At 34.6% G+C, this 15,988-nt stretch overlaps 2 protein-coding genes across 2 annotated transcripts in view; one reads left to right on the top strand and one right to left on the bottom strand.

Moving 5' to 3' along the window:
• The window catches only part of LOC134274312 (uncharacterized), a 35,338-nt gene extending 28,223 nt beyond the window's left edge, over nt 1–7,115 (top strand). The window contains exon 7 of the mRNA XM_062756586.1: nt 6,940–7,115. Within this exon, the coding sequence (XP_062612570.1) occupies nt 6,940–7,115 (176 nt within the window). The remainder of the gene's footprint in view (nt 1–6,939) is intronic.
• Nucleotides 7,116–11,411: 4,296 nt separating this feature from the next.
• LOC134274299 (uncharacterized) lies at nt 11,412–15,368 on the bottom strand. Its single transcript, XM_062756564.1, has 2 exons — nt 15,266–15,368; nt 11,412–13,132 (listed from the first exon to the last, which is right to left on the bottom strand). The coding sequence occupies exon 2, from the start codon at nt 12,639–12,641 to the stop codon at nt 11,412–11,414; it is 1,230 nt and encodes a 409-aa protein (XP_062612548.1). The 5' UTR covers nt 12,642–13,132; nt 15,266–15,368.
• Nucleotides 15,369–15,988: the final 620 nt, after the last annotated feature.

Below are 15,988 nucleotides of genomic sequence, written 5' to 3'. Positions count from 1 at the left end.
AAGCCCCGTCTTCTCTGAACTCCTTTCACATTTTACTCAGCAGCCTAATCATCTTTTGGGAGATGGTTGGTGGTGTCATGTAGATGTGCAGTAAGGTTTCGGAATTTTGATTTTGCCCCGGGGGGTCAAATGGAGGTCGAAAAATTATGTTTTTTATGCAAAATGCCCCATTTTCTCTGAACTCCTCTTACATTTCATTTTACTCAGCAGCCTAATCATCTTTTGGGAGATGGTTGGTGGTGTCATGAAGATGGCAGTATGGCTTTCGGAATTTTGATTTTGCCTCGGAGGGGGGGGGGGTCAAATGGGGGTCGAAAATGACGTTTTTTTTATGCTAAAAGCCACGTCCTCCCTTAACTCCTACCTTATTTTACTCAGTGGCCTAATCATCTTTTAGGAGAGTTAAATGTTTTGAAAATAAGGTAAAACATCAACATCAAGGGGTAAAAAAACCCATCGCATGCTGGGAAAAATCTTGAATTCTTATGAGTAATTGATGTTCATGTAAAATGTAAAAGTCATATCTCTTCTCAATCAAACGTTATAAGCAAATGCAACATTTTTGAAAAGTAGGTTAAGCTTCAAGGTCAATGTCACAGAGTCAAAAGTCATGATTTATTTGAAAGGTCTTATCACAGGTAATAATATACATGCATGTAATATGGATGCTGTAACTTTTCTCTTTCAAAATGATGAATTTAAACAATGTGATTTTTATGCAAGTAGGTCAAACTTCAAGGTCACGGGTAAATTAATATGAATGCCTTGTCTCTTTTCAATAGATATGACCGTGATGACCAAGGTTAAATTTATTGTAACAGATGGACAGACTGATATACAAATGTACATATTTCTATGTGAATTGGTTAAGATTGACCCAGTGGTTCTAGAAAAGAAGTTAAAAATTTAAAAAGATTCCAGACAAACAGATGGACAACAGACGTAATATAATAAGGAACCAGAAAAGTTCAACTGAGTATTTTGAAAGGGTGACAATGGTTACAGTATTTGAAAAGCTTTTTTTCATGCAATTTTATAGAAGCTGAAAATGTGTGACATGACGATACGCAAGAGCATGCTCTACGTATGAACAATTTCTAAAATGAGGTAAATTATTGACAAGCAAGTTGGTGAAACAAGAATATCATCAGTCTCGTTTAAAGTCATCATTTTGTAAGTTCTATGGTCGATATAATGACCTTGTCAGCAAATACAATTTATCATTGAGTAAAATGCTGACTGACGTTTTTCATACTAATTGTTAGTCCATTATTTATACACTGAATTGACGACGGATTTTTCTGTTATTTCCTGATCATGAAAAGGAGCACACGGCGGGTGGGACCGGTCGGCAGGGGATGTTCACTCCTCCATGGCACCTGATCCCACCTCTGATGTTGCAGAGGACCGTGTTTTGCTCTGCTCCCATTTTGTATAATGTTTTATGGACTTTGAGATTGAATACTGTTCTCTATCTCTATATACTTCATGCATCCATTGTTGAAAAAACTGAATATTTCAGAAAACAGTATGATAGAAAATAATTAATCAAGGAAATATAGCTAGTAAACTTTGATAGCTAACTCAACCACAGAACTTAGTAAATTTTAAGATGCACAACCTTTCCAACTCTTATAATAATTATTTTTAAAATATTTATATCATCATTCCTGATTCAAGGGAAACAAGAGATATAACCAACATGTTCATGTTTTATTTTTTTTAGTAATTTGTTTGTTTGTTGCGAAAACATCTCTCTCGGGAATTTTTTCCTCATATGGAGACATTACCACTTAAAAATAATGTAAACAATATGTGTGAAACACTGATGCCCCCGTATGGCAGCCTATGGCGAAGGTTGAAGTTTCTCAAATATACGTCAAACTCAAAGGTCAAGGTCAAAGGGTTAAAATTGTTGCTATCAAAAAAAAGTCTTGTCACAAGGAATATACATGTGAAAGAAGAAATCCTTAGAACTTCCTGTTAAAAAGTTAATTGCCAAGGTTAATTTTTTTTTAAAGTGGGTCAAACTCTAGGTGAAAATCAAAGGTCAAGAGATCAAGAGGTCAAAATTTGTGGTACCCCCCAAAAAAGGTATTGTCACAAGGAATTAAGAGAATTTTTTCTTTGCCAAATGATAATTAAAAGCTTAAGCAATAACATTTAAAAAGACAAGATGTGTTGTGAAACACTGATGCCCCCGTATGGCAACATAGCAAAGATAAACTTTTCTTTAATGCAAATTGAATTTATTGGTACCAAAAGTAGGGTATTCTCAATGGAAAACAATTAAGGAATTTAAAAGTAGACCAATGTTAAAGTTTTTTCAATAAGTACAAAAATCTCCAAGGTCAAGGTCAAAAGGTCAAGTTCATTGGTATCCAATGAAAAGTTTTGCCATATAGAATACTTATGTAGAGTATGGAAGCCCTAGCCCTAACCGTTCAGAAGTTATGACCAAGGTTAAAATTTTTTAAAAAGTAGGTCAAACTCCAAGGTCAAAGGGTCAAAGTTCTTGTTATCAAATAAAAGGTATTGTCACAAGGAATGAATATGTAAAGTATTAAAGTATGAAAGCACTAGCCCTAACCCTTTATAGGTTATGGTCAAGGTTTGCTTTTTTAAATTAAGTCAAACACAAAGGTCAAGGTCAAGGGGTCTTGGTATCGAATGAAAGGACTTCTCACAAGAATTACATAAATGAAGTATGAAAGCCCTATCCCTATCCCATACCGTTCAAAAGTTATGGCCAAGGTTAAAGTTTTTTCACAAGTACGGAAATCTACAAAGTCAAAGGGTCAAGGATGTTGGTATCCCATGAAAGGTCTTTTAACTTAAAATAAAATTGTGAAGTATAAATGTCCTGGTATCTACTGTTCAAAAGATATGAATAGTAAAAGTTAAAATTTTCATGTAAAAGTGGGTCACACCCCCTGGTCAAGGTTAAAAGGTCAAATTTGGTGGTACGCAAAGAAAGGCCTTGTGTCAAGAAATACACATGTGAAATATGAAAGTCATACCTCCACTAAATCAAAAGTTATGGGCAAGGTTAAAGTTTTTGCGGACATACAGACAAAGAGACAGACAGACAGACGGACACGACAAAAACTATATACCCCCGAAACCTCGTTTACGGGGGCATATAAATAATTTAGAAAGTCATTCCTCAACTAAATCAAAAGTTATGGGCAAGGTTAAAGTATTTGCGGACAAACAGACAAAGAGAGAGACAGACAGATAGACAGACAGAGAGACAGACAGACAGACGGACACGACAAAAACTATATACCCCCGAAACTTCGTTTACGGGGGCATAATAAGTTATATCTTAGGGTTAATTTGTTAACCTGAGATTAGTTTTTTAATATCATTAACATGTAAGCTCCAAAAATCTTCAATCTTAGAAATAAACTAAAATTAATAATGTATGACATTTGCTTCTCTTGTTGCAAAAGCGTTACATGGAATATTAAACTTAATTACAAACAATTTATATTTCCCAAGATACATGTATAACCCGAGGATGATATAAAACAGGCAACGACTTCTTTTGTGTTTCTTTTTAAATGCCAATGGAATAATACCTGTAGATGTGTCATACACAGTCTGATTTAGATAAGTCGGTACTCCAGCCAAGATTATTCTTGATAACATTCTTTTATGAATTTTAACCCATAATAAAATAACAACAAGTGCATCTAAGGAATATGTGCCAAGTACTGTTCTATTAGTAATGTTAAAACATTGCTATGACGTTATGCCTTTTTTCTTGCAATTTTAAGATTTACCTAAAGCAGTTTGATAATAATTACAGTGTATTACAAATCCAATAATACCTTGGTACATCATCGGACAAAAGTGTTAAGAAAATCGGACAGTATCTTTAAAAACAAACAAAATATTGAGAGAAATTAAGGTTCAATAATGTCCAGACACCAAACAACAAATTCATCGTAAGCAAACGCAAGGAAATAAATTAGAGTATTAACCTGCCTTCAACAGTTACAATATCCACACATTTTCGATACAGCACTGTAAATAATTAGAAATACCTAATACCTAATATATGAATTTATAAAGCGCTAAATATAATTGTTAACTATAAAGCGCTGTACAATAAAATGCAAGTAAACACAATATAAAAACTATGAAAACATATATAAAATACTAACACATACTCATATATGTGTTTGAAATTATAACATTAAAATACTAGAATTACATACAAAATACAATACGCCATTAATAAAACTCAATAAAGGAACATCTTTTGAGATTTGCTGCTTGAAGTTGAGCACCTGATTATTAAAAAGCTATTCTATAAAAATGCGTTTTTAATTGTGTTTTGAAAATATCTAGGGACTGGGTCTGCCTTTTTGCAAATAATCAAATTTAAATCAATATTTGATACAGAAGATCTCTTTTTTAAACGTTTGTTCGCCGATTGACTTTTAAACCCACAATTTTCATAATGCTATCCAACCAAAACCTACGTTTTGATCACTGTGTCTGTATCAAATTCAAATGCACTCACTAGAAAAAAATGTTTCATTTTTTACACCGGAAAATGATTTTGCTCTTGGGAAACTGGATTTGTTGAGTCCCTCAATGATATACTTTAATTGTAAAATTTTATTTCAGATGTGTTTTGAAAATTGAGAATTTCAGCGATCTTTTGGATCGAGTGTAGACAGGGAGATGTTATGGGCATAGAGTTATATATAAGAAATCAAATGAGTGACGTTAAAGAAGCATCATGCTGCACAATATCAACTGTGATTTATACTACAAAATTTTTAAACTATTAATTAATATGCAAGACGGTGTATGGTGTTATTGTTGGTACATGCGCTAGCTGCAGATTTGTAGCTATATAGATTTATGTATTAATAGTTATGGTCAAAGACAAATACATAAAACCATAAAGCTACAGATCTGCAGCTAGTGTATGCGCAAGTGTAGTATTGTTGCATGTTAGGGAGCATAAATATTAGCAAGGGTAGGTAGGTACATATGGTCATTGATGAATATTTCGTGCTTGTTTGTGACATTTCTCTTTAAAATCTAATAAAGCCTATTTTAGGTAAATGCTCCGTCAGGGACGATTACATTAATTGTCTGAAAAAATCTGCGTACAACAATCACAGTGATATCCGTGTGATAACATCTCAAAAATTGAGAGAACAGCACTGAAAAATATTACTAGTGACGATACTATTATCATAAAGGAGGCTGACAAAGGAGGAACTACTGTTATTATGGACCAAGAACACTACAAAGATATGGTCCTTGAACAATTAGATGATATAAACTTTTACAAGGAACTACAAATATGTACAAACAATAAAGTGTTGAAGAAAATACGAAATTAGTGAGTTTTGATGTTACAGCGAAACCTGTCTAATCCGACATGCACTGGGAGACAAATTTTGTGTCGGAATAGACAGGATGTCGGATCGCTCAGTGTTAAAACATGGAAAATAGTAAAAGGGGAAAGAAATTTATCGTCGGAATTCACAGTGTTTCGGATTATTCAGGTGTCGGATTAGACAGTTTTCACTGTACTAGTTTATAAACAAATATCAACAAGGAAAACGTCCAGTGGAAAAAACCTTGGAACAACAAACAGCAAAACAAAATGATCAACAACATTTCTAATAACAGAAATACAAACCAGCAATATGAAAGGAGTAATTCTTTTTTAGGGAAGGGCCATTTTCGCAAACACCGCATGAAAAAATTCGTCTTCCAATACCTGTAGAGAAAACATCTAAAGTCGACCCCAAAATTATAAATCTATCTCAAAGGGATTTTTCTTCGGATGAAATAGAACTACTCAAAAGGGGTCTAAAATTTACTCCTATGCCTAAAAAAGACGACGTAGATGTGATCAAAGACACAGAAGAATTTTGTCGGAAGCTAAGACTCCGGGAATTCTTTCAGAATTCGGATTACAATGACGAATCCTTAGTTCGAAACAAAAGTAATTTTAAACCAAAATAAAACAGGGACAAACACTTGGACGATTACATTATTTGTCTGAAAAAATCTGCATACAACAATCACAGTGATATCCGTGTGCGAGATAACATCTCAAAAATTGAGAGAACAGCACTGAAAAATATTACTAGTGACGATACTATTATCATAAAGGAGGCTGACAAAGGATGAAGACAAGAAGACGATGTTTACAATGAAAAAATATACTTCAAAATTTTCCGATAATTTAACCAAAAAAGAGATAGATTTTCTTCTCAATTTTGAAGTAAAAACTAGTAACTTTTACGGATTACCGAAAATTCATAATTCTAAACAAATCCAAAACGGAATACAGGAAATGAGTGAACCTTATATTAAATTGCCACGTCCAACAGACTTAAAACTACGCCCTATTGAAGCTGGTCCTTCTTGTCCAACACAGAGGCTTAGCAATTTGCTAGATATTATTCTAAAACCTTTCTGCAAATTAGTACCCAGTTTTATTCGGGACGACATGGATTTTCTCAACCATATTCCAGAAAGTGTTGAAGAAAATACGAAATTAGTGAGTTTTGATGTTACTAGTTTATATACAAATATTCCCCACAACTTAGGACTAGAAGCCATCTCCTTTTGGATTGACAAGCACCCAGATGTAATCCAGCCGAGATTTTCAAAAGAATTTATCCTCGAAGGACTTTAAATAGTTTTGCAAAATAATCATTTCTTTTTTTATGACAAGTACTATCTACAAACAAAGGGGACGACAGGGATGTCGCTTTTTTCACTATCATCCTTGCGGCGAGTGTTTCTTAGTACAGAAGTAGGAATGTTTTTTGCTTTTTCAATTCCGGCATTGATAAGATCCTCCGGATGATAAAACACCCCTTTTGTTGTGACGCACAATCCACGCAACCACAATATTTTAAGATCAGCCAGGAGATTTTTTTCCCATTTTAGAACAATCTCAGAATCTAAAAGACATTATCAAGGAGTCTCAAATTATTAATAGCAGAAGACAGGCACCCAATCTGAAGAAAATCCTAACCAGAGCAAGATTTGCAACAAACAATGCCAAAGTCGTCAAAAAGGGCCGTGACCCACGTTGTGGAACATGTGAATATCTGGAGGAGTGAAGCGAAAAAACTTTAAAATGTGGTAAAAATATAACACCAAACGCCAACATGACCTGTTAATCAGAAAATGTTATTTACTGCATAACCTGTCCGACCTGTGATGAAAACTACATAGGACAAACCGGCAAACTGAACGCACGAGTGCGAGTCCATAAACAACAAATTCGGGACACTAGCGTAAGGAATACGCCGTGCAGTGAACACTTTGCTACCTGTGGGAAAGGGAAATTTAAATTATTTTCATTTTCTAAATGCACAATGACTGTGAAATATCCAGAGTAGCAAAGGAGGACTACTTCATAAAACTATTTAACCCAAAACTTAACAGAAAATAATTACTTCAGTTTTAACTAAAGTTATTTTCTACTTGTTTTTTGGTTTATTTCAGTGATTGCATCGGTGTGAATTATAATGCTACCTTTTAACGTTATTATGACGTCACAATGGACAATACTTGACGTCGTGCTTATGAACGTTACTAAGCAATTTTATATTTAACTTTTAACTGTCTGAAGAGCCATTAGGCAGAAAGCGCTAACAGTAAAAATGATTTTCGAGATTTGTGATTTCTGACTTTTTTTCATTGGATATATTTTACTGTAGCAAAACACTGGATTTTTCTTAAATTATATATATATATATATATATATATATATATATATATATATATATATATATATATATATATATATATATATATATATATATATATATATATATATATATATAAGCACTAAAAATGACCAACAACACGAACAATTAAAATTATCAAATTTTCGGGACGTCCTGTCCCTTCCTCAGGACAAAGAAAAAAGTTATTAAGTCATAAGAACAAAGGAAAAAGAGAAACAAAAACAACTAGCACTACTACTAAACTACTAAACACTAGATATTTACATACTTAATTACATGTTGAATTGGAAATTTTTAATAACACTAATAAAGAAAGAAATCAGGACCGCTATGAAATGCGTCCGGTCTATCGGATATACTCGGGTGAAGTGCGATTTACATAATTGAACGAATTAATTATGCTAATTAATTACGACAATCAGTAAATCGTACATTGTTTCATTCTCTCAAAATGGCGTAACTTTACTTAATAAAAAATAATGAAAGAAAAATCATATAGTAGGGATATTTAAACATATGAATTATGATCAATTATAAATTTTGAAATATTTAAGGACTTATTATCGGGAAAAAAAGGCGTAAGCAATACATAGTTATGTGGTTGTTCGAGTTCGAGAGTTGGTTCTACATCTACACTATACAGCGTTCCATCAAACATGATGATTATACGCTGGCCCTGCGCAAACGGACCTCTAAAATTAAATCAAAAAGTAGGAGAGAAAAAAAAAATTTACAAATAAAATTTAAAAACTAATGCCATGAAAAATTTAAATTAAATAAGTGCTTTAGGAAACAATTTACATTGTGCATAAAAAAGTGTATATCTATATATTGGTGGCACATATTAACCGTAGAGTTTGCACTAAATTGAGAGAATAATTTTGTTTAGTATGATCAGGAATTGGGTCTAATTTACGTTCATTCTGGTGAAGTCATTCAATTTGTTAATACCATTTGGGCGGAATGACTTCAATCTGTGCATCCAGAACTTTTCTTTGCTTTTCCTCTGAGCATCTGTCCATCTTGGGTTATGGTCAATCACCACTACTGTCATGTCCTCCCATTTGTGACCCTCAAGGTTGAAATGTTCCCCAACGGGTTCATTGAGTTTTTTGGTCCTAATGGTCGAACGGTGGTTATTGACTCTCCTATGGAGATCTCCAGTTTCACCAACATACTGTTTGGAGCAAACTTTGCAACTGATGAGATAAATGCAGTTGTCAGTATGACAGGACAAATCCCCTAGTATTTTGTAGCTGCGGCCTGTAACAGGGCTGTTAAAACTGTCTGTGTCACTGCTGTGCTTACAGAGAAGATATCTCCTGTCAGAGCAAGTTTTAAAGCCCCCGTTAGATAATGGGTTGTCCAGTCTGGTTCTTACTACCATGTCCTTCAGATTCCTTGGGCGTCTGTATGCAGTCAATGGGGGTTCCTTAAAGACCTCTGCCATTCGTTTGTTTGAATGGAGAATTGGTAGGTTCTTTTGAAGGATACCGCTAAGGTTCTTAAGGACGGGATGATATGTGGTTACCAGAGGGACCCTGTCGCTATTGTCTTTTTCCTTGTAGCGTAATAGGTTTTGCCTGTCATGTTCCGCCATCTCATCAATAGCTGTTTGTACGGTGCGGGCACTGTAGCCTCTTTTGCATAAGTGGGACTCAAGAAGACCACTTTGCTCCTGATATAAGGCAGGGGACGAACAGATGCGTCGAATTCTGGTGGCTAGACCCTTAGGCACTCCTTTAAAAGTGTGTGGGGGATGACAGCTAGTGGGCATAAGATATAGGTGGGAGTCTGTGGGTTTGGTGTGGAGACTGAATACGATTTCACCATCAATCAGGGTAGATGTCGTATCTAGGAATACGTTTTTCGAATTAGATACGTCTACTGTAAATTTGTTCGACTGATGAAACTTGTTGGCAAACGTAATGAATGCCTCGAGGTTCTCGCGACAATCCACCCACTTCATCTCTATATCGTCAATGAAACGCAACCAGCTATGAGGCCTAAATGGTGCTTGAAGTAACAAGTTGCGTTCCAGTCTGCCCATGAAGACATTGGCATAAGACGGTGCCATTTTCGTACCCATAGCAGTGCCATTAACTTGCAGGTAATGTTCTCCATTAAACATGAAGTTGAGAACATGTTCTAGGAGCTTAGCAAGGGACTCGGTAGAAGGAACTTGTATGGATCTACTATCCCAGACTTCTCTACAGGCCTCGATACCCTCATCGTGCGGAATATTGGTGTACAAGGATGTGACGTCCATAGTCACGAGAAGGGTATGATCTGGGAGGCCAGTAGAGGGCGTCTTGTTAATGTAGTCCGTAGTGTCCTTAAGATAGGATGGCAAACTTTCTACGTGTGGACGGAGATGTAAATCAATGAATTCAGAAATTTTCTCCGTGGGATGTCCAATTGCCCTGACTATGGGGCGACCTGGCATGCCTTCTTTGTGTATTTTAGGAAGCAAATAGAATTGTCCTGGTCTACAGTCAATAGGATTTAAGGTCTCATAGACGTTGATACCAATCTCATTTTTCTCAAACATATCGTCAAGAGTTTTGGTAATGGCAGTGGAGAATTCTTTTGTAGGGTCAGAGTCCAGTTTCTTATAGAAACATTCGTCTGAGAGTTGTCTTTGGGCCTCCGCCATGTAAGTCTCTTTATACATTACTACAACTGTAGAGCCTTTGTCTGCTTTCTTAATTACAATGTCATCCCGATTTTTTAATGATTGTAAGGCCGATCTCTCCTCCTTACTCAAATATATATATATATATATATATATATATATATATATATATATATATATATATATATATATATATATATATATATATATATATATATATATATATATATATATATATATATATATATAATCCAGAGTTTGGAAAAGATGATCACATTTTATTCCAAAGCGCTTTCGCCTTTCGGCTCTTCAGTGGATTTTGAATAACAATAGCAACATGACATGATAACGTCGTTATTATGACGTCATAATTATACCTCTGTTTATTTTTTCTATATAAAAATAAGACGAATAAACATGCTATTTTTTTCTAAACAGTCTCTGCCGTGAAATAGTTTTTGTGCTATTTGCCCATGATGAATAGTCCTCAAACTATTCAACGGCAGCATTCGATTTCTCTCGCTTTTCATCTCGGAAAACTTCTGATTTTATATGGAATGTGACGTATATATTAAGACGTAACAAAAGTAAAGTCAGCATCGGTATAATAAAACACCTATATACTAACTATTCGAACAATAGCAAGTTTATCGTCCCCCTCGACAGCAAACTATATCCCTCGAGTGCGAAATAGTTTGCTGTCTTGGGGGACGATAAACTTGCTATTGTCCTCATAGCCAGTAAATAGGTGTATATATATATATATATATAATCCAAAAGTTTGATAAAAAATCCACACAAGTATTTAAATAGTAAAAAATAACAGAACGCCGATTAAAACTCTACCGGTTTCAATTGTATCATCAGGAGTTTGACATATTGCTATAGATACAAACATTTCAAAGTATATTGTGACGTCATGTAACGTCAAAAGTGTTGCGCTTTAGTACAGTTCATTGTGACGTCATTATGTTACGTTATTACGTTAACAGTTAGACAAATAATGCGGGAAAATTGTAAATTGTCTATTATGACAGGGCGTTTAGCTTTGGTTTAAACAATGAAATAAAATGTTTTTCCTTGGTTTCACGTTCCTTTTCGGAAGTCTTGTTATAGAACTTGTATATAGGAAACACTGTAAAATTAGGAAAAATGTTTTCAGCACATGTTTTAATATGTCCGCTCACGGCAGTGCACTGGTATTCAGTTTGACGAATTTGTTGACGATGGACGGTCATGCGGTGTCTTAGGGTGTCCCCGGTTTGGCCAATATAATGCTCGCCGCATCCTGAACATGTCATGACATATATCAAATTTGAACTTTCGCAGGTAAAAGAAGAATGAATAACGAATTTTCTTCCGTTTTTAAAAATAAATTGTTCGGTTTCCTGTAAAAAGGGACAGGTTCCACATCTTGGATGATGACATTTTTTAACACCGGCTGTTTCCTCTGTATTGTTAAATTTGGCTCGTGTTAAAATCTTCTTTAAGGATGGGCTCTGTCTTTTACTTTTGATCAACTGAAATTCACTGAATACGTCTTTCATCCTTGGATCATTCTCTAAAATTGGCATGTTGGTTTTGATGACTTGGAAAAATTCTTGATTTTTTGGATTGTGTGTAGATACGTAGGGAATGAGATTTTTTACGGGTTTTTCTTGTATCTGAAGTAGGCTGTTTCTGTCACGTAGTTTGGCGTTGTCTATTCCTTTTTCAATTAGTAAGGTTGGATAATGCCTTTGTTTTAATAATTCCCGTAACTCATCAAGTCTGACATTTAAAATATCCTTGTCCGATATTATGGTACAGAGTCGCCTAGCTAAATTATATGGAATGTTGTTCTTGATGTGTTTTGGATGACAGGAATCGTAGAGAAGGTATTGTTTTGTGTCCGTGGCCTTGTAATATACGTCAGTTACGATTTTCCCTTCTTTTTTCATGACCATAACATCTAAAAATGGTAACTTGTTTTCGTCACTCTCCATTGTAAATTTTAAGTTGGGGTTCATGCTGTTTAAAATATCATAGAAACTTTGTAATTCATCGGTAGATTTGGTCCAGATTATAAAGCAATCATCCAAATATCGTTTCCAGGAGTTTCGAATAAAATGTTTGCACTCAACACCAAAATTTTCTTCCACGGTTTTGTATAATTTTTCCTCAAGGTATCCCAACGTAAGTGTGGCATATGTCGGGGCAACCTTGGTTCCCATAGCTGTTCCAAGTTTTTGTCTGTAGGTTGTTCCATCGAAGTTCATAAAGTTATTTTCCAATATGAATTTTAAACTTTCTAGAATAAACGTTTTTGAAAAACGAAGTTTTAGTAATTCTGGGAATTCATCAATCCAATGTTCAATTGCTTCTAGTCCTAGTTCATGTGGGATGTTGGAATATAAGCTGGTCACGTCAAATGATATGAGCGTTGAATCAGTTGGAATATTGTCAGGTAGTGATTTTAAAAAATCAATAGTATCCCTTATATAACTTTTTACCTTTGATACATATGGTTTCAAAAGTATGTCCAACAGGTTGCTGATTCTATGTGTTTCACAAGATGGCCCTGCTACTATCGGTCTTAGTTTTAAATCCTGTGGGTTTGGAGTGCATATATAAGTAGAATATGATTCCTTACACAATTTGCTTATAATTGCGCTTTTGTGAATTTTGGGTAGTCCATAAAAATTGCTTGTTTTTACTTCAAACGATAACAGGTAGTCGATTTCTTTTGCAGTTAAATCTTGTCCATGCTCTGCAATGATTTCACTTAATTTCTTCATTATATTTTTAGATCGATACTCTGTTTGTTTTTCATAGTATGTTTCATCTTCAAGTATCGAAAGGCATAAATTTTTATAATAATCCTTATTCATCAGGACGACTGCACTACCTTTGTCAGCTTCTTTTATAATAATGTTTTCATCCTTCTTTAAATTTTCAATGGCTGTCCAGTCTGATTTTCCTAAATTATTCGAAGACTGTTTTCTCTGAACATTGTCTTTGGGGTATTTAGAAACATGTTCAATGAATTTATCCAGGTTATAGTTTCTTCCCTTGGGTGGGTTAAATTTACTCGGATTTGAAACAATAGACTCATCACTGTTTTCCTCATCTAAGAAAAATTCCGCTAATCTTAATCTTCTACAAAATGCTTCTATGTCATTGGTTAATTCCTCTGTATTATCTCTGCGAGGTGTTGGTGTGAATTTAAGTCCCCTTTCAAGAATTTTAATTTCATTTAGTGGAAGTTTTTTATTTGAGAGATTTATAACTTTGGGGTCGACTGGAAGCTTTGTTTCTTGATCTTTGGTTGCTACGTAATTCGGTGTTGATTGGGGCCGAATTCTAAAAAAGAACTCTTTGCAACGGGAAATTTTGCTTGTTGATGTACATACTTATAAGGTCGTTCATGGTATGGAATTTTCGGTCTTTTGTTTTTGTAATAGCTGCCGAATCCATTATGTGTGTTGAATGTGGGTCCATTGAGATTGTTTGAATTCTGGTTCCGAGCAATGTTTGGATTGAATTTATGATGGTATTTTCTAACGTTGTTTTCCGAACTCATGGTCATCGTATTGTCGCTCCACTGGTTTCCTGTGCCAAAGTCACTGGATTTTGTTTTGAAGAATGGATTTTTTCCATTGAATTCGTCCTTGAATTTGTTCTCAAAGGTCAGTAGCCATTTTTCTGATTTCATCCATCTTTCTATGGAGTTTTTTTCTTCTTTCAAGCATTCATCAGTCCATAATTTCATTACCTTTTTCAGGACGTCTTGTTGAACAGTATCTTTGAAATACAGATAAATTTCATGATCAATTGATTTGTATTTATCTTCATTGTATTTCCCCCGCATTTGTAGTAGATCAATTTCTGCTTTATACTTCTCTAATACAAGCCGTTCTCGGCGGATTCTTTGGTTTTCTGGTTCTCCTCTAATTTCTTGTATCTGAAGTTTTCTAGGTATGACCATTGGCCCCGATGTAAGCCATGAATTGTATATTTTGGCCTTTTCGGCATTTTTCATCATGTTCCAAAATGCAATGCGTCGAAGTTTCAGGTGTCGGTTCCAGAATTGGATGTTCTTTCTCTTAATTTGACATTCCTCAAACTCTGTTTGGTCAATGCTAGTAATATTTTCTACATCATTTCCATATGATAATTCAGTTGGGTTTTGTTGTACAGCCTCCGTTTGTGGCTTTAATTCTTGAATTATTTCCCGTATATTTTCTGTGTCATTTTCTAACTTTTCAAGCTCTTCATTTTTGTCACTTACTTGTAGTTTAAGTTTTATTTCCCGCAATTCCTCTGTAATGAAATCAAGTCTCTCCGTAATCTTTTGCAGATTTTCCTTGGTAAACTGCATGAATTCTTCTTCATTTGCGCAACTCTTCCTTTGTTTCACTTTCGGCATCTTGTGTAGTGTTAAATAATCCAAAAGTATGAGAAAAAATCCACACAAGTATTTAAATAGTAAAAAATAACAGAATGCTGAGTAAAACTCTACCGGTTTCAATTGTATCATCAGGAGTTTGACATATTGCTATAGATACAAACATTTCAAAGTATATTGTGACGTCATGTAACGTCAAAAGTGTTGCGCTTTAGTACAGTTCATTGTGATGTCATTATGTTACGTTATTACGTTAACAGTTAGACAAATAATGCGGGAAAATTGTAAATTGTCTATTATGACAGGGCGTTTAGCTTTGGTTAAAACAATGAAATAAAATGTTTTTCCTTGGTTTCACGTTCACGGACAAGATTTAACTGCAAAAGAAATCGACTACCTGTTATCGTTTGAAGTAAAAACAAGCAATTTTTATGGACTACCCAAAATTCACAAAAGCGCAATTATAAGCAAATTGTGTAAGGAATCATATTCTACTTATATATGCACTCCAAACCCACAGGATTTAAAACTAAGACCGATAGTAGCAGGGCCATCTTGTGAAACACATAGAATCAGCAACCTGTTGGACATACTTTTGAAACCATATGTATCAAAGGTAAAAAGTTATATAAGGGATACTATTGATTTTTTAAAATCACTACCTGACAATATTCCAACTGATTCAACGCTCATATCATTTGACGTGACCAGCTTATATTCCAACATCCCACATGAACTAGGACTAGAAGCAATTGAACATTGGATTGATGAATTCCCAGAATTACTTCAACTTCGTTTTTCAAAAACGTTTATTCTAGAAAGTTTAAAATTCATATTGGAAAATAACTTTATGAACTTCGATGGAACAACCTACAGACAAAAACTTGGAACAGCTATGGGAACCAAGGTTGCCCCGACATATGCCACACTTACGTTGGGATACCTTGAGGAAAAATTATACAAAACCGTGGAAGAAAATTTTGGTGTTGAGTGCAAACATTTTATTCGAAACTCCTGGAAACGATATTTGGATGATTGCTTTATAATCTGGACCAAATCTACCGATGAATTACAAAGTTTCTATGATATTTTAAACAGCATGAACCCCAACTTAAAATTTACAATGGAGAGTGACGAAAACAAGTTACCATTTTTAGATGTTATGGTCATGAAAAAAGAAGGGAAAATCGTAACTGACGTATATTACAAGGCCACGGA

Source organism: Saccostrea cucullata, unplaced genomic scaffold, assembly GCF_032062105.1.
Source record: "Saccostrea cucullata isolate Sc308-1 unplaced genomic scaffold, CSIRO_AGI_Scuc_v1 ctg553, whole genome shotgun sequence".
Lineage (NCBI taxonomy): Eukaryota > Metazoa > Mollusca > Bivalvia > Ostreida > Ostreidae > Saccostrea > Saccostrea cuccullata.
The sequence above is the reverse complement of the archived record's forward strand: the minus strand, read 5'-3'. Positions and strand labels throughout refer to the sequence as shown.

What these genes read in the sequence shown, in the direction of transcription:
- LOC134274299 (XM_062756564.1), bottom strand. Translation starts at nt 12,641, where the DNA reads ATGAACTTCGATGGAACAACCTACAGACAAAAACTTGGAACAGCTATG.